This window comes from Exophiala mesophila (genome assembly GCF_000836275.1).
Source record: "Exophiala mesophila strain CBS 40295 unplaced genomic scaffold supercont1.2, whole genome shotgun sequence".
Taxonomy (NCBI): Eukaryota; Fungi; Ascomycota; class Eurotiomycetes; order Chaetothyriales; family Herpotrichiellaceae; genus Exophiala; species Exophiala mesophila.
In genome coordinates, this window is record NW_015622505.1 from 853,933 (window position 1) to 876,129 (window position 22,197).

The following is a 22,197-nucleotide window of genomic DNA, read 5'->3' on the forward strand; positions in this document are numbered from 1 at the left end:
AACCAAAAATGTTGTCTGTCGCGCCTGCTCCAATTCGTTTTTGGAGATGTCGTCGAAGGAAATCCGGGGAAACTACACCGAGAACCATGATCGGCAAATGACATGGTCTGACGAGTAGATGTAGCGAGAAAAAGATATCGTCACGGCTATTTTTGGCACTTAATCTCGTCTGACAGCAATATAAAGTAACCGAACCACGTCTCCTCTCCCGTTTCACCACTCAGCGTGCCACACCATCATCTTCTCAACGGTGAGTGCAATGCAACTTTAAGGGAGTAGCTCATCCTCTCCTATACCCTGTCTTATAGTCTACCGCAAGACACCCTTTCCCATGTATCCCTCTTGATATCAAAAGTACTTGTCTGCCCACGATGCGGGGGCTGGTGCTTGCAGGTCTGTCGACAGTCCTCGCACCCTTGATCGTCAATGCATACAAACCACTCTCCGATGACACTCTACTGAATCTACTCCCTCGCCCTGACACCGCCGACTTCGACATACGAACCGGCAATCTCCTCGCTCCTATACTAGTTCCCCGAGTCCCCGGCACCTCTGGGTCGCTCAAAGTCCAACGACATTTTGTCGACTTCTTCCACAACAGTCTACCAGACTGGTCCTTGACATTCCAGAACTCGACCTCCAAAACCCCGGTTCACGGCGACACAGAGGTTCCCTTTGTCAACCTAATAGCCGTCCGAGATCCTCCCTGGGCAAAGTCCGGAAACGTGGGAAGATTGACCTTGGTTGCACATTATGATTCAAAATACTCTCCGGATGGATTCATTGGCGCAACCGATTCCGCGGCCCCATGTGCCATGATCATGCATGCCATCAAGTCCATCGATACAGCCCTCACCGCCAAATGGGGCGCTATGCAGGCGCAGCAAGACCTAGACTTTGATTTCGAAGAAGACAAAGGCATCCAGGTGCTGTTCCTTGATGGAGAAGAGGCTTTCAAAAGTTGGACGGCCACGGATAGTATATACGGAGCGCGATCCCTAGCCGAGGAGTGGGAGAACACCATGCATCCTGCCACGAGCATCTACTCCAACTACCTCGACTCCATCGAGTTGTTCGTCCTGCTCGATCTCCTCGGGTCGCCTGAAGATCTCAAAATCCCCTCCTGGCAACATAGTTCCCACTGGTCGTATGTTCACATGGCTGAAATGGAGGAACGATTACGCAAGCTAGGCATGTTCAAGAGCGACTCCAAGCGCATCTGGTTACCAGACAAGGCCAAGAAGGAAACAGATCGGTTCAACAGCTACATGATGCAAGACGACCACATCCCCTTCATTGCTCGCGGTGTCCAGGTACTCCACCTCATCCCGGCACGGTTCCCGTCAGTGTGGCACCGCATTGAAGATGATGGGGAGCATCTTGATATTCCCACCGTTGAAGACTGGGCCCTCCTCACTTCCGCTTTCGCCGCCGAGTACTTGGAACTGGAGGGTTTCTTTGAACCATCGAAAAATGCCGGGGTCAAAAGACGTGAGGCCCTTACCAGCAAGACTGAATTATGACAATGACAGTAACTCGGCGTCTGAAAATCCAAATACTGATTCCGACCCCGAGGCACAATCGCTATAAAGGCACCACTTGAAACCTTCAATCTGAAACATGCTATGGTTCAGATCGAATATCATATCAACACGATCAGGAGGATGAACTCATGTATACACGAGGGTGGCATATTGCCATGAAGGCTTTGGAGACGTCGCTTGATGACCAAGGGTCGAAGATTCTTTTGCCGCAGCGCAATTAACAAAGGCCCCATACGGCTCCACGACCCATCATCTACAACAGAATATACCAGCGAAATGCCTTTCACGTCTAGAGAGCACGAGTTGTCAGCTAAGACGGCCGTGACACATTCCCAATCACACTTTAAGCTTCTTCATGATGAAGTTTTGCGTCTTAATCAAAACTTTTGTTATATTCAAACAGCGCTTATGCTCCTAGTTTCTCAAATTCGTCGCTCAGATTCGGAAAAGATGATTTTCTCGAGTTCCGCCCGCTCGCCTGTACTTTCCACCATTTCTCTAAAAGCACCACCCGCCTTCTGCATGAGAGCTTTGGGCTCGTCGAACTCGATTACCTTGCCCTCCCCTAGAACGAGGATCTTGTCAAAGTCGGCAATCGTGCTCAGACGATGAGCAATGACAATCAAGGTACTGTCCGTGAATTCTTCACGGATACTGCGTTGGATGAGCGCATCAGTCTCCATATCGACTGCCGACGTCGCTTCGTCCAGAACCATGATCTTCGGCCGTGATACAATCGCCCGCGCAAGGCAGAGTAGTTGGCGTTGGCCCTGGCTGAGGTTGAGACCACCCTCCGTTATCTTGGAACTCAGCGATTTGAAGATGTTGATGTTCGCAGAGGCGGCGTTGTCTTCACTCGCCGGCACGGGCGTTGCACTGCCAGATGCCTGCACGGAGCTGGTGGCCGTCGCTGAGCTTATCAGGTGGACACGAGCGAGAGCTTCACGAAGTTCCGGGTCGGTGTGTTCATTGAACGCGTCCAGATTACTGCGGACGCTGCCGGAAAACAACACTGGATCTTGAGGGATGATTGCCAACCTGGATCGGAGGTCGTAGAGCTTGATCTTGGAAATATCCACCCCGTCAATGTGAATACTTCCAGATCGAGCTTCGAGGAAACGGAACAGCGCCAGTGTCAGCGAGGATTTGCCAGCACCTGTTCGACCCACAACACCAATTCTCTGGTTGCGTGAGACGTTGAAGGTTACGCCTCTCAACACAGGATCGAGATCGGGAGCGTAGCTCACCACAAGATCATTGACCTCAAGTCTACCTTCTGTTGGCCAGGCTGCTGGTGCATCGTTACCACCTTGGTCTTCAATGGCGATGTTGCTGTATTCGACAATGCGTTCTGTGGCGTTCATGTCAAGTTCAACGTTGGAGTACTGACGCAAGAACCAGATGACAGAATCAGACAGACCAAGAGCAAAGCTCAGCGCGAAGCCTGCCAAGGAAGCGTCAATCTGCATAAGGCTCACAATCAGAGCAGCTGTTATGGTCACAAAGACGGAACCGACCATGTTCAGTCGCCAGCCCATCCATCGGTTGAAGAGCCATAGGTGCCAGTACGCACGACAGTGCCTGTCAATATTCTGGTACATCTTCTCCAAGTATGCGTCGGCTTTGTCAAAGGCACGAATGGTTCCAATTCCCACAAGGACCGAGCCAAATAGTTCGAACACAGGTGATTTGGCATTGCTTTCCAGTCGTTTGACTTCTCTGGCGCCGGCAAGATAACGTAGGGCATACCACGCACAAATAGACAGTAACGCCACAACCGGGAAGATCATAAACCCCGAGACTGCGAGGCCGGCAATCACAACTGTAAAGACGTGCATCAGATTGTGGATTCCAAACGACAAATCGGAAGCGATGCGGGAGTCGAGCATGTTGAAGTCAGCGGTGAATCGGTTGAGAATGCGTCCCAAAGGAACGGTATCGAGCCAGCGAAGAGGCGCCCGAAGGACAGCGAAAGCCAAATTTTCGAAGAGTACTTTTGACGCTCGAATGGAAGCCAGGTAAACAAAGAAGTACTTGAAAGTGCCCAACACCCAATTAGCAAGCGAGATTCCGAGGTACACACCCAGGTAGTATTTGAGGTTGGGATCGAGTTCCGTTGTTCGCAGCCTGGATTGAACGTGGTGATAGGCGCCCAGGGATTGTTGCACAAGGCTGAGTTGGAGGCTTGATTCGGTGGAATACGATCTTGTCCAGACGCTGATCCAGTAGGACCTGGCAAGGTACGAGGCGATCCAAACTGCGAAACAAAAGATGATGAAAGCCCAGTACCCAAACCCACCACATGCTCGAATGTAGGTGGCATAAAGATGAAGTTTGATGGCACCAGTCGCTCGAGATTCGTCTTCGGTGAACTTCTTCGGCGGGTTGTTTCGCTTTCCGTCATCAGCATCAGCACGAGATCGCCGACGAGCCAAATCTTCGCCGGCATCACTCAAAGCAGATTTTCTCCGCGATCTGCGAGATTGATTAGAAAGTAGTTTTGACAGACCACCGCCATCGTCAATCGTCAAGGCGGTTTCGTGCCCGGCTTCTTTCTCTTCCTCCTTGTGTTGTTCTTCAATGTCTTGTGCAAGAATCGCCTTTATCTCGCCCGTCTTTCGCAACTCGTCGGTCTTGCCGGCTAGCTGGACCTCTCCGTTGGCAAGGAGCACGCTATAGTCGGTTCTCTGAAGAGTAAGTGCGACATGATGCGTGACCAGAATTCGAGTGCGACCTTTGCCGAGTTCACCAGTCAAAGCCTCCTCGAATAGGTGTCGACCGACGTGTGCATCCACGGCTGAGAATATGTCGTCCAAGACAAGAATTCCAGCTCTTGAATACAAGGCTCTGGCGAACGAGACGCGCCATTTCTGACCTCCACTCAAATTGATACCATTGGCGCCAATGTCAGTGAGGTCACCATCGGAAAGAATTTCCAAGTCCTTCCTCAAAGCACACGCGCTCAAAACATCCTGATACCTGCTCTCATCATGTGGCAGGCCAAAAAGAATGTTGTCTCGAATGGTGGCATTTTCAATCCAGGGGATCTGCGCAACAAACGCAATTGAAGTGTCAAGATACCAATTTCCCTTGTTTGCAGAGGCATCAAAACGCTCCTCGGCAGGTTTCTCGCGGGGGACTTGAAGAGTGCCGTTCAATATCTCAGCTTCTCCAATGATCGAAGCAAGGAGCAAGCTCTTTCCCGACCCCGTTCTACCTGAAATGACACTCAACTGCTTTGCTGGGAACTCCAGATCAATTCCATTCAAGGTAAACTGATTTGTTTCTGTCTTGGCATCATCAGTATCGTCAAAGGGCCATGCTATTGTGGCGTCGCGAAAGGCAATGTTGTCGCCTGGAGCCGTGTAACGCTTCCGCTCTGGGGCGTCCAAATAGTCTTGGATTCTTTTTGCTGACACAATGGCATCGAGTAGGTCAGTCACCATCTCAGGAATGATGGCCATCGTCATCTCGATGGATTCAAAAACGGAGATGGTGGTAAAGGCGACTGACGCGGTCAATTCCTTGTTTATGATTGCGTATGTTGTCAACGCAACGGCGGCAAGAACCACGGGGCCGAAGATCCAGATACTAATGAGGGTGGTGTCATACTTGAAAACTTTCCACTGTGTCTTGAGCTCCTTTCTCCGGGTTTCGAGGAGCTTTTCGTACCAATTACGTTCGAGGGCGCTGAACTTGATCTGACGGATGCCTTGAAGGGCTTCAGTGACAACGGCCATCTTTTGGTCTCGATACTTCATGAGATCATCTTGGGCAACGCCATAACGGCGAGCTGTGAAGACGTTGATGGGGGTGATTAGAATGGGTGCTGCTAGACCGGCGAGGAGCGGAATGGGTCCAATCAGCTTGATCAAAAAGGTGAACGAGACCAAAATTTTGACTACCGAACCGAGAAAGATGTCGTGATATGTGGCAAAGTCGGCAATTCGTTTCGAATCCACGCCGACGAGATTGATGGTACTCTGTTTTGATTTCTGAAAGTCCTCATCTTCGCCATCATCGGCAGGGGGAGCGCTAGTTTCGGCGTGTTTGCCTACGTCTTTGTTGACCACGGTCTCTCCATTGAGGAGGGTGGTATCGGAGACGGTTTCGTCATCATCATCTGTCTTCTTTTTGCTGGCGCCTTTGACGTCCTTCCGCCTCAAGGCCTTTCCAAAAACAACCGCTGAAAGCTGTTCATATATTGGAACGCCAAGTTTCATGAATATGATGTAAAATAGGCGAGCCTCGAGCCAGGAAGATATGGTGTTCGAAGCACCAAGGGCAATTACTAGGAGCCAGGCCTGTAGGCCCACGTCTTGACCTTTGTCTCTTGCTTCTAGTGTCTTCAGAATGTAGAATAAGGCAACTTGGGGGAGAAATTGGGTGATTGAGGTGATGGTCTGCAGTGTCCATTGGGAGATGAAGGTCCACTTATGTGCGAAGAAAAGGGTTTTCCAGAGGGAGGTTTGTTTCTTGACAGCATCGAATTGTTGTCGTAAGGTCCGAGAACGTGCTTCGTAGGGAACTTCCGCCAAATCACTATAGTCCAACCCACGATGCTTGACGGCATATGCCAAGATAGGAGCAGCCCAGGAGAAGGTGATGAAGCTGAGGAAAGAGGTGGTGTTTTGGCGATCAACGACGGTATCGTTAAAGTAGACATCTGGTCGGCGAGGAATCAAGAAGGCCGCGAAGCTCAGTATGATGCCGGAGATGAATTGTACAAGAGAGAGAGTGAGATGAAGATTTGGAGGGAGTGGGTTGATGCTGGACCGCCAAAGAGATACATTCTCAGTGGCGATGGCCAAAGCAAGGAGCAGCGTAGACAAGCCAGCGCAAATACCGAGGTCATAACGCTTGACCGAGGAAGGAGTGGTGAAGATGGTGACTGCTTGAAACAGTACGAGTAGCTAGAAGTGGTTAGTGAGATAGAGAGGCAGGAGTAGAATGGTAGGCGGTACCCAGGATCCGAATTGCAACCATTGCTCCAAAATCAACGAGACATGGGGGCGGGTGGTGGTGAGAATGGCGGTGACAAGGGCATCGATGGAAGCCACAGATGAGAAGAGGATCAAGGTCCACCGAGGGAGGAAATCTGAGTAAGCTTGGGTGGATTGCTCTGTAGCTTCGCCATCTTGGTCTTCGTAGAGGTCCGAGACCTCTTGATAGCGGGCCTTTGTAGCTCGGAGGCGATCGAGATTCTGATAGAGAGCTGGAATAGATAAGAGGCCGACGATTGAAAGACCAGCAATAGAGATGGCGATTGAGAGGGTTGTGTCTGGGAGCATGATCAGGGTGATGGGCGGAAAATACTTGGTCTCACTGGAAAAACCGATTCGTGAGAGCTGTTTAAGACATGGGCAATCCGAAATTGTCGACAGGAAGGAGAGGAGAGAAAGACTCGGTGAGCGACAACAGGATGCCAACTTATGGCTTCACTTAGAGAGGCAATAGCTGACTTACTACCTCCTGTCAACGGCGATCGGCGTGGGTGCAGTTACATTTGAGATACGTAGAGATCGTATGAGTCAACGACCGACATGGGGGCTTGACGAGGTGTGAAGTGACCTTGGTGTAGACTGGACTGCATACATACAATGAAAGATGAAATAAAAGAATTGACGATCCATTGTGGCGGGCATGAAACGACCGATTGGCCGAGTAGAGAGATAGGCGGATCTATAAGCGGGTTCAGTCAAAGCTTCTATGGTTACAGTCTACAGCTGCAAAATCACAAACATGCCACTATGCGTTTGGTTATGCGGAGATGTTGGAATTTGGAGGTGCGAGGTAAGGTTCGACGTGAGTCATTGGTGCCTGATTCCCTGAGACATGCCCCCAAGATGATTGGACCAAACCATCCCAAACCACCCCGAACCACTTGCTTGCACGTGTGAACTCGCACTTCTGACTTGATCTGTACATACTCGGTAGTGCCTGCATTCCATTGGAAACCCCAGTTCTGCGAGCAACCGAGAATCCTTGTTATGGGCCTTTCCAGGTCTATCTCAAAAAGGTCGAGACACATTTACAGTTGAGTGATGGTGGGTCTGATCATTTTATATTTTATATTTCACGCTCTCTACACGTAAACAGCTCTTGACGCCAGTCCTCTTTTAAAGGAAAGAACGCTCTAGCGCTGGACTGAAAGTTCCTGCTTTCGTTCATAAAACACAGACAATTGAACAAGATCAAGCTTCTCTCATGGAGCAATGGACATTGAGGATAAAACTTATATATTCTAAATCAAATACCCATAGGTCCCGCTCATAAATTGGCTATTGTACACTCAAAACGCCATGCCATTATCCTAGACAAATTTCCCTGCTGGCGTGACGAGATTACTCCGAGTCAATGACAACCACCTCAGCCTCGACGTCGCCAATGTTCTCCACTTTCAAGGCATCTGCAGCGTTGACCTGAGTGACATACGCTGCGTCACCTTCTTTCAGGATCGCATCGTCTCGGCCATCGAGCCGGATAGTGGCCTTGCCACCTTTTGTTTCTGGCAAGTGGATGTATACATTTCGTCCCGTCTTTGACGAGACAGCGTCTCCAGCACCGACGTTATAAGTAAAGGCTTCTCCTGTAGGAATGATTCCTGCACTAAAAACAAGGTCGGCATGGATGGGAATGGTTCCTTCGTGCGTAGGCACGGCCGCCTTTTCCTCCTCCAAGGTTGCATTGGGACCGGCTTTCAGAGGAGTGATGATGGTGACAAAGCCCTTTCGCTTGTCTTCTTCGGCGAATGTGGTGGTATGGTACGCGGGTGGAAGGTTTCTCTTCCATGGCAAGGCCCAAATCTGCAAGAAGTGGACCCAGTCCTTCTTATGCTCGTTGTATTCACTGTGGGAGATTCCGCGCCCACCAGTGGTAAACTGGACATCTCCACGACGAAGTCGGAAGAACTTGTCTTTGTCGTCAGATTCTTGGCCCTTCTTTTGCATCGAGTCGCGATGCGTCAATTCTCCACTGAGGACGTAGGAAAAGATTTCGGCATTTTGGTGAAAGTGGGTTGGAAATCCTTGTCCTGCCTGGACACGATCTTCGTTGAGTACTCTCAGGGAGCCAAACTGAGTATATTTAGGATCGTACCACCCGGCAAAAGAAAAAGAGTGTTTGGTGTCAAGCCAGCCATGGTTGGCCGCGCCTCTCGTCTTGGAGGGACGGGCGACAATCTTTGCGTGCGAAAGGCTGGACATTGTGGATTTGAGAATGTTTGTTGCTTTCATAGAAGGCTGTTGAGTGTTGGCGTTGATATTGTTGCTGCTGTGCATGTATATAGCTGAAATTGCTGCTAATAAGGCGGTTATTATTGCTGTGATGAGTGTGGACTTGGAAGAAGACCAGTTAGACAACATGGGGCGAACAAGAATGCTTTATAGACTTAGACCTTTGGTGTTGGATCATGGGAGAGAAATCTAGAATGACCTGGGCATGGTGGATTGACTTTATTACAGAAATGAACTGAAATGGTAAACAGGTCAAACGTGAGTTTGAGTAAGCGATGTCAAATGCAGAACTCTAGACGCGGAATGGGAGACGATGGGTGGATGAAAAAAGGCACACGAGGGGCAGTCCCGCGCAAGGAGCTGCAGCTTAAAGGTCAGCCTGTAGGAAAGACACGCTTTAGTCATCCTTTGCAAATCCAGTTCAAAGCGTTCTTTCTTCTTCCCCTGTCCTCTGACGTACCTTCCCTCCCAATTCTCCCCCAATCGGAAATTTCCCCACCAATTCTCAACCGCCTGTTGCACCAGGCGCCCCTCGGTTCCCATATTGCACGGAATTCGAATGCCACCTTGAGAAAATATGACCAAAAGGTGAATCAGAATCAGAATCAGAATCACTACAACTTCTGCTGCGGCCCCAATTCTCCAATGAATGTCCTCCTCTAGTCCTGCAACTATTGTCGACAATCCATTTGTCAAGTCCGAGAACAAATCCTGGCACATCAATCCTCCGTCATCCCTTCAACGGTCAGTCTCGCCGCCTAGCGTTCCCCGCCGCAGGTCAAATCATGCAACCATCACCACGACCACCGGTCACTCAGATCACACCTCGACTAAGCCATCCACAGCCGCCGTAGAAGCCGGTCAAGTTTCTATTGACGATCATGTCACATTCTTCTCGACAAAGCTCTCTGCTGCACGCCTTCCCAATGTGATCAACCAGCCCCGGATATCACATCAAGCATGGCTAGACCTTTACCAAAGAAACCTCACTGATCGTGGTCATCATTTTGTGGTGCATCAACATGACCACCCCGTTGCCGGAACGCATTACGATCTGCGTTTGCAATGCAATGCTACCAGTTCCATCAGCTTCGCCATCATGTATGGTCTCCCTGGCGATCCTAATAGTCGACGATTGAACCGCAACGCCACCGAAACCCGCGTCCACAACCTTTGGAATCACCTCATTGAGACTGCTTCCTATGACACTGGTACAATGCTTTTATGGGACACGGGAGAATATTCCGTCCTTCCATATTATCCTTCGAAGACTTCCAGCAATGAGACAGACGATTCAGAGTCGGATTTGGATGCTGGATCCTTGATACCCTCCGAGAATGTTGAATCGGAACCACAGAAGCTATATCGTGCGTTCCAAGCACGCAAGATAAAGCTACGTCTTCATGGGACGAAACTCCCGCCCGGGTACACTATCAGCCTACGACTGACACGTGAAAATAACCGCGAGGAACAGCCCAAGGCACCGTCTTTTAGACGACGACGAAGACGACCAGCACAGGTCAAGACATCAGACTCAAGCGCAACGTCTTCCGACCAAGAAGAGTCTTGGGAACAAAAATCTTCCAATGACGATACCTCGGCGCTGCCTCGACTCAAGCGCAGCGTTTCGTCTCTTCATCGCGCCGCTTCTCCACCTCTATCCAAACGTGCAAAACCTAGCACCGCAAAATTGACAAAAGAAGAAGATGCTCCAGCACCAGCTCCAGCACCAGCACCAGCACCAGCACCAGCACCAGCACCAGCACCAGCACCAGCACCAGCACCAGCGTTGTCTTCTGATGAACAAACCCGTCTCGAAAATGCATACCCCGGAGCAAACAACACATTCCAGTCCATTCATCAACGTAAGTGGTATTTATCCATGGATCGACTAGCCAGCGGGTTTTGTCCAGTGAGGTCCAAGCAAACTGGAACGGTTAGCTGGGAGCGAGGACAGCAGGAAGATGGATCCATGACTGGGTTTGAGCGATTCCACGTGCTGGGCAGAGATCATGAAACAAGCGTCTTGACGGGCAGGATGGCAGCAGATGTGGCCAAGGACGAGGGCCTGATTGGATATAAACCACGTGGAGGGTGGAGAGGAGTCACGGAATAAAGTGGGCATGGTCAGTAGTGTATAGAAAAGTCACAATTCTGATTCAGGTTGTTACCAAATCGCTTTCTATGTATGCATTGTCGGTTTCTATCCTGAGATCATTTGTGGTGTTTCATTTCTCAACCAGATATCACGCTAATTGTACCCTGTCGTCGGATTTTCTTGCGCCTTGTACATCCTCATGTCTCATCCAATAGAAAATAACGCCAATTCAAATAGAAAACCCAACCAGAAACGTTAAGGCGGGCGTGCATAGACAGATGCATCGCCTCGTCCAGCCAGCAAAGAGCCTTGAGGAGAACATGGTGAAGAGATGTTCCATCACCAATCATCACGATCATACCTGTTGAGGTCTGAAAGGTTCGTATGCGGTACCCCTCTGGGCGGGATAGGCATTCCCGGGACCGAAATCGGTCAGAGGGACGCTTTGTTGGTTGGTAGGACCAAGATAGGGACTGCCGACTCGCTCGTAGGTGTAAGGACCCTTTTCGGCGCGGGTACGACGAGCTTCTTTGTCGGAGCTATTGTAAGGGGAGCGGCCGCTGCAGCAGCAGACGGAGAAGAACCAGAAGAAGCCAGCGGCAAGGGCAAAGGCGGCGCCGAGCCAGGTGGTGCCGAGGACGCGAGTGCCTAGAGTGGAATCGATGCCGTAGTCATCCTTGAGGGTGTTGTTAAGGGCGGTCCGTACGAGGGAGTAGACCACGGTGACGGTGACGGAGGCGGCCACCAACAAAATCCACATGGCCGTGGCGCAGAAGGTGGTGAAGAAGGATCCCCAGCGTGAGAAGATGGCAGAGATACCCACCAGGATGGTGATGGCAGCCGCGCCTAGTGATCCTGCGTACAGGTAGAAGATGGCCTTGGATGCGGCCTTGTATGCGTCCAGCCCCGTGCGGAACTCTTTGGGCAGGAAATCGTCCACGGGGACGCCAGTATCGTTTAGATGCCAGACCTTGATCGGGTTGAACCAGAAATATGCCTGGGGATCCGTGCAGTTGGCGTACGTGTCTTGATTGCTATTCCAGTGGCAGTAGCTGCGCAGATAGATGGTATAGTAGTCATTCATCCCTAGTGTTTCTTTCGCCTGTTGCAGTGCCCCTTCTAAGATCGAGTTATTGCCACTCGAGACGTCGCCCAACGTTAATGTGAGGTTGGTCAGGTCGACCTGTACATACCATTAGTTGCCGTCGTCGAATGTGTGTTTAGTTCGAGGTGAAAAAACATACCTTTAGAAAGTATAAGTCATTGAGCGTCTTGTTGCGGTCGTAGATGCCCGCAAGGAAGACGAGGACCACGCAGATAAGTACCGCAACCGATAACAGAAAGGGTGCTGTGATACAGCAAATTCGACCGGCCGACACCATAGCGAGTGTTGGTGTGCTCTACAGAGCTTCAACTGTTGATGGCGAGGACAACAAGAGAGTGTGAAGACTGCGACTCAGCTGAAGCTGAACCAAGTACTCTGCCGTGCCGTGTGCAGCTGCAACGGGCGGTGCCTGGGAAATTTTGCGAATGCGGGGAAGGGTCTCGGGGGTGCTCAGAGCGAATGTTCAAAGGCTTGTTAGGTAGAGACAGCAGATGAAGAGAGCCTTGCACAATGAAAAGAAACGACTTGAGGTTTGACCCTTTGAGCTGACGATTGTTGAGGGTGAAACGATCGGTGTTTGTGGTCAGAAAGATTCAAGTTGTTCTTTTTCCTGGGTGATAGGATTCTTCCCTCCTTGGACGGGAGTTGGGCTGGTTTGGGGGCTGTAAGCACTTGGTGCGGTTTGAGGATTGACCGCTGTCGGTGGGTCGAGAGGCGTGCTTTACTAGGCGAATCGGAGGGAGAGTAAGCAAAAACGGTCGGAGGTTGAGGTTGGTGGGAGGACGAGCTAGATTAATAAACGGTAGTCGTAGTCGGGTACTAGGTAGTAGCGAGAGCGTGTAAGAGAGTAATGAGGGTTGCTTCAGAAAAGTTTCTAGTAGCAAGAGGACGAAGATTGACGGCGATCAAGTGAAAATCAAAACGATTCTCTGTTCAAGAGGCAAGGCAGCCACACTTTGTACAATCTTTAAGCAGGAACCCCCCCTCCTCCACAGTGTCACCGCTAGCTGAACCCTACGGTAAAACAGTATTAAAGTGTAGCCTCACAGCCTTGGTCTGCGGTCAAGCTGACTACTACTAACCGTCCATGGCCCGCTCTTGCAGGTTCGTAAGCGGGTGTCGGTGTCGTAACGTATCGTGACAAGGGAGGCTGTCACACAAGAGCGACAACCTTGAAGCCAGCAGTATCGTGTATTCGTAAACTGTACTCGTAGACGTAGACGGGCGTGATGGGGCGCACCAACTACAAGAAGCAATCAGCCCTGCAGATTACAGACTAGTTCGTAAGAGGAAGAGGCTGAAGCCCGAAGGGCCCACAAGCGACACTGCTGAGCCACGAGGATTTATTAGAAGGGTCTTCCCAAGAAATCCTACCGCTTGTTCTGTTTGCGAATGTCTACGTCTATGGGACGAGGGGACGAGGGACATGGAGAATAAACCAACGCAACGTGGAGAGAGTTTGAGGCTGCACAAGTGAGGTGGCTTGTACGTATATCATATTCGTAACCCGAGACTTGACAGTCGTAACTCGTCATGAAACTCTGTGTTTTCCTTGCTCCAGTATAGGACAAGGGAAGGTACTATTGGTATCTCATTGCTCGGGCATGGCATCCTTCCAGTTTCTACTACGGTATAACTGGCCGTGGACACGTGTACTGGTAAAGGCCACGTCTAGACACCTTGAGCGCTGGGGGAGCTGGAGTTTTAAAGCAGCATTACTATTTTTACTCTTCTTCCCATCAGGGCACTGTTCTTTCACTCCGCATGCCCAATCCTCCTCATAGCCTCACCCAAACTCATGCCAACCGGGGGCGTTCACTACTGCTTAACTGGCGTTTCACCATTCTCAACGCCGAGACCGCCTAAACAGGCTAACAGCCACGAGTTCGCAATGTGGCGCGCTTCATCAACATACGGAGTATACGCATCAACCCATCAACACCTTGGTCATGACGATGGTTCAGCTGCCCATACCTCGTACTGCACTTGCAGTAGTAACACAATAGTACTACTTCTGAGGTGATTAAATGCAACCTGCTACAGGATACAAGCAAGCACGCATGCTTCACGTGTATTTGTTCCTCCGGTAGCCCTAGAGGTGTGGGTGCGTGTCTGCCTCGTATTTTATTCAGCCCCAACTTTCGATAGAGCCAAACCTTGTCGTTCCCATTCATGATGGTATCTTCAACTCATACTCTGATCTCTACATGTGTGGTTTCGGTCCCATTCGAGAGCTCCATATCATCGTAAGGATGTCCTACCTACACACTTGTTATACTTGATGAAACGCCTGCGAAAAGAGTCTTGGTGTAGAGAAATAAGCACCTGTGTAGTCGCAGCCAGGTGGTATTCGTAGACTTGGGGGAACCTTTAGTCATGGCCAACTAAAAATAACTAGCTAGCATTAGACTCACATTACGGAGTACTGTCAAGACTTTATTGGCTAGTGTACCTGATTCTACCACTACGTACTGATTAGGAAAGGCTTAAGTGCGGAAGGTGGCTGGTGAAATGACGTAAGGAGGACTCGTATGCACATCTGGAGTGCACGTGATATTTTACAAGCCCTCCAGTCCGATTTGAGGGAAAAAGATGCCACAATTTGTACTCGCAGAGAGATCCCAAGAAATATGACAAGAACGTGCCTCAGTAAAGACATGTGGTATTGCATTGGTCGCCTTCATTAGATGTGTATTACCTATTTGTCCGCAAATTGCAACAACGAGAACAATATCGGCAAGCAGGCATCAGTCCTTGGGCAGTCCGTCTTCTTATGCTGCAACTTTGCGCGTGATCAAAATTCCCAGGCCTGTCGCAGTCCAACAGACAAGACACGAGAATGACGGAACGCCCAAAGTCTTCAGTCCCGGATCACCAAACGTTTTCTTCGACATCATCTACCTGCAAAACTCAAGTACTCCCTAGCTGACGACCTAGACGCCATCCCGTTGTTCCCTGGGGTATTTTTGCGTAGCAATCGCCTCTTTCTGCAAGAGCTTCCCGCTGCTTTTTCTCGTGCACGCTCGAGTCAAGGGGTGAATGCGAGGCGTCCCGAATGCGTCGATGTTGCGCTCTAAGCAGGTACGGCGTGTTGTCCTGTTCAAATCGTTAGCAATGCAGTCGTCTTGGTGGTTGCACTTGTCACGTACCATTGGTTCCAACGGGAGTCTCCTCCTCCTCTTCCTCCTCCTCACTGCCTTCCTGCTCGTATTCGCCATGTTGGCCTGCGGGAACCCAACCGTCCCGGTCATTCTTCAGAGGCTGGTCTTGTCCGGCGAGATCCACGCCCTCCGATTGGGCGTTCTTCTTTCTTCGTTGGCTCAAAGAGCGCGCCCGGACCGAGAGGGAGGATTTGACCACCGCGTTGGAGGACACCCAGTTGGTCAGAGCATCTTCGCAATCCTGGATGATAGCCTTGGATGCTTCATATCCATCATAAGCGTTGCGGGTCTCGCCGGGAGTGACCGGGGTGTCGTCAATGAGCTCCAACAAGTGTTTGCCGTAGCCAGCAATAATGGCAACCTTCTCCGAGTGTTCGCGGATGGCATCAAATTGGTAGGTAAAGGCCGCCTTGAGCTTCTCGCGCGTAATGTTAGAGAGCTGGGCCTCAGCAACCAAGGACTCTGCTTCAGCCCGGACAAGCTCTTGCTCCAGCACCACAATTCGCGGGCTGTTGGGTTCCTTGTACTTCAGCTGGGCGATTTGGTCGGTGATCTTCTGCTTGCGGTCTCGCGATGGCTGAACTGAAGCTTCAATGTTGCGGATCGACTTGATGGTGACACGGTATTGATCGTAGCGGTCGACGAATTGGTCTTCCAGTTCACCAATCTCGTAGATCAGGACACCGAGCTTGTCGGTCACGTCACTGACATCCTCGTCTGTGCCTTCACCCCAGATGGAGAGTTGTTGCTGGTTCAAAGTTAGTTTCACGTGACAATGCGAATCGAATTGTGGTGCTTACTGCAACTTCCATTCTCTCGCGGCCGACGAGTTCCATGCTGCGCATGACATTCTTTTCCATCTTAACAAGCTGCGAGAGCTTCTTGGCTAGGTCAGGGCCAAAGGCCCCTGCCGTGCCCTTCCGCCAGGCATGGCCTAAGAAATGTGTCAGCTACAGCTTGGGTGCGACAAGGGACATGTTGTTCATCCTACCAAAGTTGCTTTTGCCAAAGAACCGACCGCCTTTAGTGGAGGAAGATGGCGGGGGAGGGTTCTCAAGCTGTGACGCTGTTGGGGCGCGCGACTGGCGCATGGAATATGTGCGATGCATCTTGAGGGAGAGAGCTGGTGCTCAGAAACGGGTACAGAAGAGGTTTTGTCGTCGGAGACCGAGGTAGAAGCTCCGAGTTAGGTGCGTGGAGGGGTAGGAGAGTGTTAACTGCACAGTCTGGACAGAATGAATTGTTAGATTCTTCTGTCTTGAATGCGTGATGCAGAAAGAGAACTTGTAAAAGTGAGATTGGGGAAAGAAAGAAGGGAAGGCTGGAAGCAATGATGAAGAGCAGACGGCCAAATTGAGGAGCAGTGCGGAAGTGGTACTAGTAGATGTGGTGCAGTAGTGTCAAGAAAGGTAGATCTCCAGCAGAGTGATGATCCTGAGAAGGACTGAGTGACTGGGTTGGAGGATGACGTCCGGATGGGTGCGGCATGAGGCAACTGGACTGGGGGGGGTGGGAGTCCGTGTGGGAGCACTGTGCTCCTGGGGCCCTGCAAAGAGCAGCTGCTCAGGCCTCGGGGCCCATGGAACAGGGGACCAAGACCGGGTTAGTGGCCACTAATGGCGTATTAGTGGCTACAATCCACCAACCGTCAGAGCCCACTTTGTCATGTCTGCCTCTGTCAACCACTGTTTCCTCGACCCTTTTTGCTTTGTGCCACTGAAACAAGTGGAAAGACAGAAGGGCAAGCCACAGCTATTGCTGCCAGACAAGCACGAATGGGGCCCGCCACAACGTCACCAGTTCCATCAGCTCCCCACCCTCCAGTCTCTGCTCTGGGCCTTCTCTCCTCAACGACTGGGGCATCCATGGTCCAGACATGGATGACTGGGCCTCGACGTTTGCGGGAGACTGCACCAAGATGCTGGGTATGACAGAAGATGTGCAAACACAAGGCCTAAACAAGAATTCCTTCCGTACTTACCGGGCTTTGGGGCGGCGAAATTAAAAGGTGTGGATGGTTTGGGGGGAGGCGCAGGTACAGAAAGTATAGAGCTTGGAGCCTTGGGAGCTTGGAAGCCTAGAGTTGGGTGGAATCAATTGAGTGCGCAAGAGGCGAGTTTTATTGACAATAGTGAAGGTCGAGTGGAATGACGATGATGGTGTGGTTGTGTCTGGGTAGCGTGGTAGTGGTCAGGTTGGTAGGCGGGTAGCGTAGGTGCTCAGGTGTGTTCTGGGGCTGGCCAGTGGGTAGACGAGCTTATTAACCCGCTCACGATGCAGCTGTCCCGGTGCCAACAAGGCCTGGCATGCCTGGCCAACCGCCACTAATGGCTTGGGTTGGTCGTCAAAGCAACACGCCGCTCACGTCATCGACATCATTAGTAGTCAGTTGGTGACCATTACTGATACCCTCTCTGAGTTACTCCATCTCATCTGGTTGAGCTCCAGTAGATCCCACTAATTTACTTTTGCTTTGTACGTGTATCTATGGACACTATCGATGAACTGAACGATCCCTTTCACCCACCAGGTGGAGATATGAAACTCAATCTCGCCAGCTGCACTCATCTCAAATCTCTGTGTCGATGGAGGCATACAACTTCTGACTTGGTCGTTTCTTCTGCTGTAGATCTCGGCTTTCCCCCAGTCAGTTCCCTGTAAACATACTCCCTAATTGAGATATCATTAAGCCACACTTTCGCCTATCACCATTCACGACACTCCATTCAGCTAGCTACGAGACGTCGGGCGGTCAGTCAGTAGTGGATCCTGTTCCTGCATATCAATCCCATGTTTTACACTGTCTCTCTACTGTCTGATCTGCGCGAGAAACTCTGTATTTTAGAGTGCCAAAATTCTTCTCCGCGCTGGGTAACTCTCATGCCATCGCACTGCTCAGACACTTGATATTCGTATCACGATTTTCGCCTGCTTTTCCCAAACCACTAATAGCATTATCGTTGTGCCGCTTCTCTCATGGCCTCGCGCTGCTTGCGTGTCCTCCATGCTTTTTGCTGTGCTCGCCCCCCCAATCTCTTGTCACCAGGATTGATTGATCTTTGACGCACAGGTGAATCAGAAAGTACTCTTCTGTGTGGAGCCTTGCTCTTAGGGTGATGCCCTGCATGAATGCCACTCGCCACGCCTGCGCGAGGCCTCGATTGTGCCACCTTCCATCTGACCTTGGGATTGACGGCGACATCCATCAGCCCATCAGTCTCCTCGTCCTCCGATGCGAGACCGTTAATGCCATATTCGGACTCTTCCGAGTCTCCAATCTCCGGGAGCATCGTTGCTTCGGATTCTGTAAAATCCTCTGCGCTTTGTGCACTTTCCATGTCAACATCTGACACAGGGGATTCGATGACACGTCTCTTTCTTTTCTTGCTCTTCTTCTGTAACGCTGGTTTGGGGCCGCCATTTGTAACCCCAGCCATATTGTTCGTGCCCGTAGTACGTGCGATCCGATGTGAAGACATCGGAATAAGCCGCCGAGCATGAGCATCTCGCTCCCCAGGCTCCCAGAACGTTCTGGTGACCTCCTCTGGATACGAATAGTTGTAAAGAAGCTCCTCGCCTGCCTTGATCGCCCGCCGCGCAAAGAGGCCAACTCGCACCACTCCGCTACACAGGAGTTTGCGAGGTTCCACATTGATGTTGGCATCTAGGAGAGAGTTGTTCATGAAGCGCATCTTGTTCCCGTTGTTGGATGCATCAACCTCTTGCTCTCTATTGGTCATGAAGAGATATTCCTGGTTGAGAACATGGTACATGGCACCTCGTCTGTTGCCTTCTGCCTGAGTCAGGACTTCGCCAACGTATTCTCCAATGAAATCTCCCGCAGCGATGTAAGCTCTGCTATAGAGGCCGTACCCTTGGATTTGACTGGGAGCTTTCGTGGTAGCTGCCGGAACACCCAGTTGAATTCGATTGTTCCTGCATCTGCCGATCCGGAACTCCTCCTTGTACTTGTTGGACGAGTCTAGTACCTCGACAACACCACATTTCCGGCAGATGTCTGGATCGCATTCACGGTTCAACTTCCAACACTCGCAACGTTGATCCTTGAAGCAAACCTTGTTTCCCTTGGCCACGCACGTGCAGCCTTTGAAGCGCCTCGTGCAAGCTTCTGGACACCCGCAAGATCTCTCGCAGTGAACTCTGTTCAACGCGCAGCTGCAGTTATTTTCCTTGGTGCAGGGGCCGTGGTGTGAGCATGGCGTGAATGAAGGCCTCTTGTCAAGTTCCATGCTCCTAGAGACGTCCATCACAGGCCCTTTTCGCTTTCGCAGTTGATCTTGTACTTGTGCCGTGTTGTCGCCGTCGACGTCAGAGGCGGTGCTTTCGTCTTGGTGAGGTACTTGTTGCATCTGGTGCAACATATGTTCAAAGACTGCCTCGCAGCTCACATCTCGTATCATCCTCGAGATACTACATGGTCCTCGCTTACTGGCAAGATAGAACGGTATCATCTTGTTGATCAGGTCTACGGCAGATTTAGGGACACCCGGGGCTAAGGGAGTCTCGTAAATGTCCGTATTTGGCCTGTTGCTGATTTTCCAGAAGCAGGCATCACTGCAGAGCTCATCATCGTTGAACGCTGCTCGGGCCTGCTCGAGCTCTCGACAGGCACCAGCAACAGTGCCGTCTGATTGGAGACCCAAGACTGAGCGTAAAGATTGTTTCGCGTCAACACAAAAGATTCCGCAGAGATGACTATTCTGGGTATGGTCATCAAAAGGTCGGCCTGGCAGAGAAACAAAATGTCGGACGTTATACTGGCTTTCGTCATCGTCAACGATAACTTTGACGTCGTGTTCCCTGTACCTTGACTCCTCGTCAAAATTAAAAGGGTCGTGAAAGGTACCATGATGGGGACATCTGTGACAGAAACATATTGCACATGGTTCCACACCATCTCTGCTCGGCCGGGTATCAGTGTTGCAGACGTGACACGCATCGACATCTTCCTCGCGATCCAATGGATCAGACGGAGGCAGGAGATACCCGCCTATCGCTAGATGCCATAGACTAATGTTGGTCATGTTGTGAAATGCATGAGCCGCAAGGCCGGCGAGGGCAATGGTTTGGGGAGTAGGTTTGGTATGCTCCATCGAATGGAGCCCGCTCTCGATGTTTTCTTCATTAAGCATATCGGCAATGCCACAGGTTGTGCACTGGCGATCTACCTCTGCCTGAAGAGCGCTGGAAGCTGACAAGGGCAAAGAGGCCAAATAGACTTTGAAGTCATCCGAGTGACCAGACTTTTGGGCAAAGAAATGGAGGACATCGGACTTTTGAAGTCCCAAAATCTCCAATAGCCTATCTGCCCATGGCTGCCACCGCTTGATGGCTTCTTGACATCGTACTTGCCGCTCCCTACTAGGGTAGTCGGCAGCGTATCTGTGGGGTAACTCCATGTATTTCTGATCGACATCAACGCCCTCGAGCTCGTCATCGGGCTCGTATGGACGCCATTTCTGAGTACGTCTGTTGGGTGCAAGGAAGTTTCCATTGACTCTGCCTATAGCTTTGTACCGAGGTAGAACTGGTCCTGGGGTCTTGAAGCGGGTCGCGACTGCGAGACTGACAGGTCCACTAGACTTCTTACTCTGCGTTTTCTCATTGTTCACGATCGACTCAAAGGACTGCGAGGATTGCAGCTTGAATGGGTCGGGAGTTTTGCGGCCAGGATTTGGAAGTCGGCGAGACCTCATATCAATCGCTGCTTGCCGGAGCTCAGATTCAACGAATTTTTCTCTCCAAGTTCGCTGGCTTTCCTGTAACTTGTTCACTACCATGGTAATTCCTTCCATGTCCACATCGTACTCAATCTGAGCAGGAGGCATTTTCGGTGAAATGGTTACTTCTGTGGTCTCGGAGACTCCGTTATCACGTTGAGTGTGAGTTATCTCATGTTCAAGCTTTTCTTGAGCAGCGCCACTGTCGAGCTCAGGCACAGGCTCTTGCGCATGTACAGCCCTCACTTTCTCCTGGGTAGGACGGGCAGTCTGAGAAGGAGTGGGACTAGATTTGTTAGAGAGGCCATAGAGGAGCAGACGTGAGGTGTGAGATAGCAAAGTATGGTTCAAGCGGGTCTGCAAAGACAGATGAGTTTCTGGGGAGTGGTTGCTGTTTGGGCTCCATCGCCGTGGGATCGTCGGGCTGGAAAGGGTGGGGTAGTCGCACAATTCGCCCCTTCTGTAGCACTGAAGACATGAGGAATGCTTGTTGGCAAAGTGCTCGCACACACATCCTCGATTGCGGCAGTTGGAACAGGAATAGAGGTTGTCTCTGCGAGTGGCGTCGGTTACGGTTGAATCTCGTTGAATACTAGGGACTTGGTTGATAGTCTCACTGCTGGGACGTGGAAGCTGTGGCTCCTTTGCTGGGGAAGAGTGTGGAGTGTGTGGACGAGCAGGAGAACTGTGTGCTTGAAGTGGTCCGGAACCTCGAGGCTCTTGGCTCTTATTCTGTTGCGAGGGGCGATGATCATGTCCAGCAGGACGATCAGAGGAGTTCAATCGATGGCCTATACTGATAGACGAGAAAAATGGATGCCGATTGGTCTCGGCGTCTCTGTTGAAGGGAATGCGCGTGGAGAATGGAGGGTCAAACCACCGTGGGACGCGTGAACTTGGTTGAAGGAGGCCAACGTTCAATGGTGAGCCTAAGAGATGGTTTGTTGGACGTGGCAGACTTGAAAAAGCAGGGCGAGCGATGGGTTTAGGGATTTCCTCGGTCAAGTCGACGTCGACATGCGCCGCTTCCTTGCGTGGTTGTGATTGTTGAGAATCTGGTTCTTTCCTGTGCCGCTTTGGTGGTGGTACTTCATCGTCCGAGTCTTCTATTAAATAAACCACAGAAGAGTGCATGTTGACGATTCGTTGATAACATGTGCCGATGATCTCTTTTGAGAGGATTTTGACTCTTGATTCCACGAAGATGGGATTATGATCCGTGGTTATCGGTTGATCATGATCTGGTCTCGACACACACGCGTTCCGCCCAGTCGCACACGGTGCACCGCGCACGTGATTTCATCGACGTAATA

At 50.9% G+C, this 22,197-nt stretch overlaps 7 protein-coding genes across 8 annotated transcripts; 2 read left to right on the forward strand and 5 right to left on the reverse strand.

Moving 5' to 3' along the window:
* Window positions 1–231: 231 nt before the first annotated feature.
* Window positions 232–1,975, forward strand: PV10_02219 (uncharacterized protein). The gene has a single exon (XM_016366508.1). It carries the CDS (start codon window positions 372–374, stop codon window positions 1,521–1,523), a length of 1,152 nt encoding a protein of 383 aa, XP_016226026.1. The 5' UTR covers window positions 232–371; the 3' UTR covers window positions 1,524–1,975.
* PV10_02220 (uncharacterized protein) lies at window positions 1,689–7,163 on the reverse strand. The gene is made up of 2 exons (XM_016366509.1): window positions 6,509–7,163; window positions 1,689–6,457 (listed from the first exon to the last, which is right to left on the reverse strand). Exons 1-2 carry the CDS (start codon window positions 6,833–6,835, stop codon window positions 1,967–1,969), a joined length of 4,818 nt encoding a protein of 1,605 aa, XP_016226027.1. The 5' UTR covers window positions 6,836–7,163; the 3' UTR covers window positions 1,689–1,966.
* Window positions 7,164–7,733: 570 nt separating this feature from the next.
* On the reverse strand, window positions 7,734–9,101 carry PV10_02221 (uncharacterized protein). Its single transcript, XM_016366510.1, has one exon. The coding sequence runs from the start codon at window positions 8,906–8,908 to the stop codon at window positions 7,889–7,891; it is 1,020 nt and encodes a 339-aa protein (XP_016226028.1). The 5' UTR covers window positions 8,909–9,101; the 3' UTR covers window positions 7,734–7,888.
* A 245-nt stretch (window positions 9,102–9,346) lies between these two features.
* On the forward strand, window positions 9,347–10,999 carry PV10_02222 (uncharacterized protein). Its single transcript, XM_016366511.1, has one exon. The coding sequence runs from the start codon at window positions 9,429–9,431 to the stop codon at window positions 10,893–10,895; it is 1,467 nt and encodes a 488-aa protein (XP_016226029.1). The 5' UTR covers window positions 9,347–9,428; the 3' UTR covers window positions 10,896–10,999.
* On the reverse strand, window positions 10,914–12,892 carry PV10_02223 (uncharacterized protein). The gene is made up of 2 exons (XM_016366512.1): window positions 12,122–12,892; window positions 10,914–12,060 (listed from the first exon to the last, which is right to left on the reverse strand). The coding sequence occupies exons 1-2, from the start codon at window positions 12,257–12,259 to the stop codon at window positions 11,233–11,235; spliced, it is 966 nt and encodes a 321-aa protein (XP_016226030.1). The 5' UTR covers window positions 12,260–12,892; the 3' UTR covers window positions 10,914–11,232.
* Window positions 12,893–14,546: 1,654 nt separating this feature from the next.
* PV10_02224 lies at window positions 14,547–17,359 on the reverse strand. Of its 2 annotated transcripts, XM_016366514.1 has the most exons (5): window positions 17,125–17,359; window positions 16,135–16,369; window positions 15,944–16,077; window positions 15,132–15,891; window positions 14,547–15,078 (listed from the first exon to the last, which is right to left on the reverse strand). In XM_016366514.1, the coding sequence occupies exons 2-5, from the start codon at window positions 16,250–16,252 to the stop codon at window positions 15,056–15,058; spliced, it is 1,035 nt and encodes a 344-aa protein (XP_016226032.1). In that variant the 5' UTR covers window positions 16,253–16,369; window positions 17,125–17,359; the 3' UTR covers window positions 14,547–15,055. The 2 variants fall into 2 exon arrangements, with proteins under 2 accessions (XP_016226032.1, XP_016226031.1); XM_016366513.1 differs by lacking the exon at window positions 17,125–17,359 and having other exon boundaries at window positions 16,135–16,663.
* A 647-nt stretch (window positions 17,360–18,006) lies between these two features.
* PV10_02225 (uncharacterized protein) lies at window positions 18,007–22,087 on the reverse strand. Its single transcript, XM_016366515.1, has one exon. It carries the CDS (start codon window positions 22,016–22,018, stop codon window positions 18,098–18,100), a length of 3,921 nt encoding a protein of 1,306 aa, XP_016226033.1. The 5' UTR covers window positions 22,019–22,087; the 3' UTR covers window positions 18,007–18,097.
* Between the last annotated feature and the right edge of the window lie 110 nt (window positions 22,088–22,197).

What these genes read in the sequence shown, in the direction of transcription:
- PV10_02223 (XM_016366512.1), bottom strand. Translation starts at nt 12,259, where the DNA reads ATGGTGTCGGCCGGTCGAATTTGCTGTATCACAGCACCCTTTCTGTTA. An exon ending in ATGACTTATACTTTCTAAAG is followed by an intron (nt 12,061 to 12,121) that starts GTATGTTTTTTC and finishes TGGTATGTACAG; the next exon opens with GTCGACCTGACCAACCTCAC.
- PV10_02221 (XM_016366510.1), bottom strand. Translation starts at nt 8,908, where the DNA reads ATGTTGTCTAACTGGTCTTCTTCCAAGTCCACACTCATCACAGCAATA.
- PV10_02220 (XM_016366509.1), bottom strand. Translation starts at nt 6,835, where the DNA reads ATGCTCCCAGACACAACCCTCTCAATCGCCATCTCTATTGCTGGTCTT. An exon ending in GGTTGCAATTCGGATCCTGG is followed by an intron (nt 6,458 to 6,508) that starts GTACCGCCTACC and finishes AACCACTTCTAG; the next exon opens with CTACTCGTACTGTTTCAAGC.
- PV10_02222 (XM_016366511.1), top strand. Translation starts at nt 9,429, where the DNA reads ATGTCCTCCTCTAGTCCTGCAACTATTGTCGACAATCCATTTGTCAAG.
- PV10_02219 (XM_016366508.1), top strand. Translation starts at nt 372, where the DNA reads ATGCGGGGGCTGGTGCTTGCAGGTCTGTCGACAGTCCTCGCACCCTTG.
- PV10_02225 (XM_016366515.1), bottom strand. Translation starts at nt 22,018, where the DNA reads ATGCACTCTTCTGTGGTTTATTTAATAGAAGACTCGGACGATGAAGTA.
- PV10_02224 (XM_016366514.1), bottom strand. Translation starts at nt 16,252, where the DNA reads ATGCATCGCACATATTCCATGCGCCAGTCGCGCGCCCCAACAGCGTCA. An exon ending in GCGAGAGAATGGAAGTTGCA is followed by an intron (nt 15,892 to 15,943) that starts GTAAGCACCACA and finishes ACTTTGAACCAG; the next exon opens with CAACAACTCTCCATCTGGGG. An exon ending in GACTCCCGTTGGAACCAATG is followed by an intron (nt 15,079 to 15,131) that starts GTACGTGACAAG and finishes CGATTTGAACAG; the next exon opens with GACAACACGCCGTACCTGCT.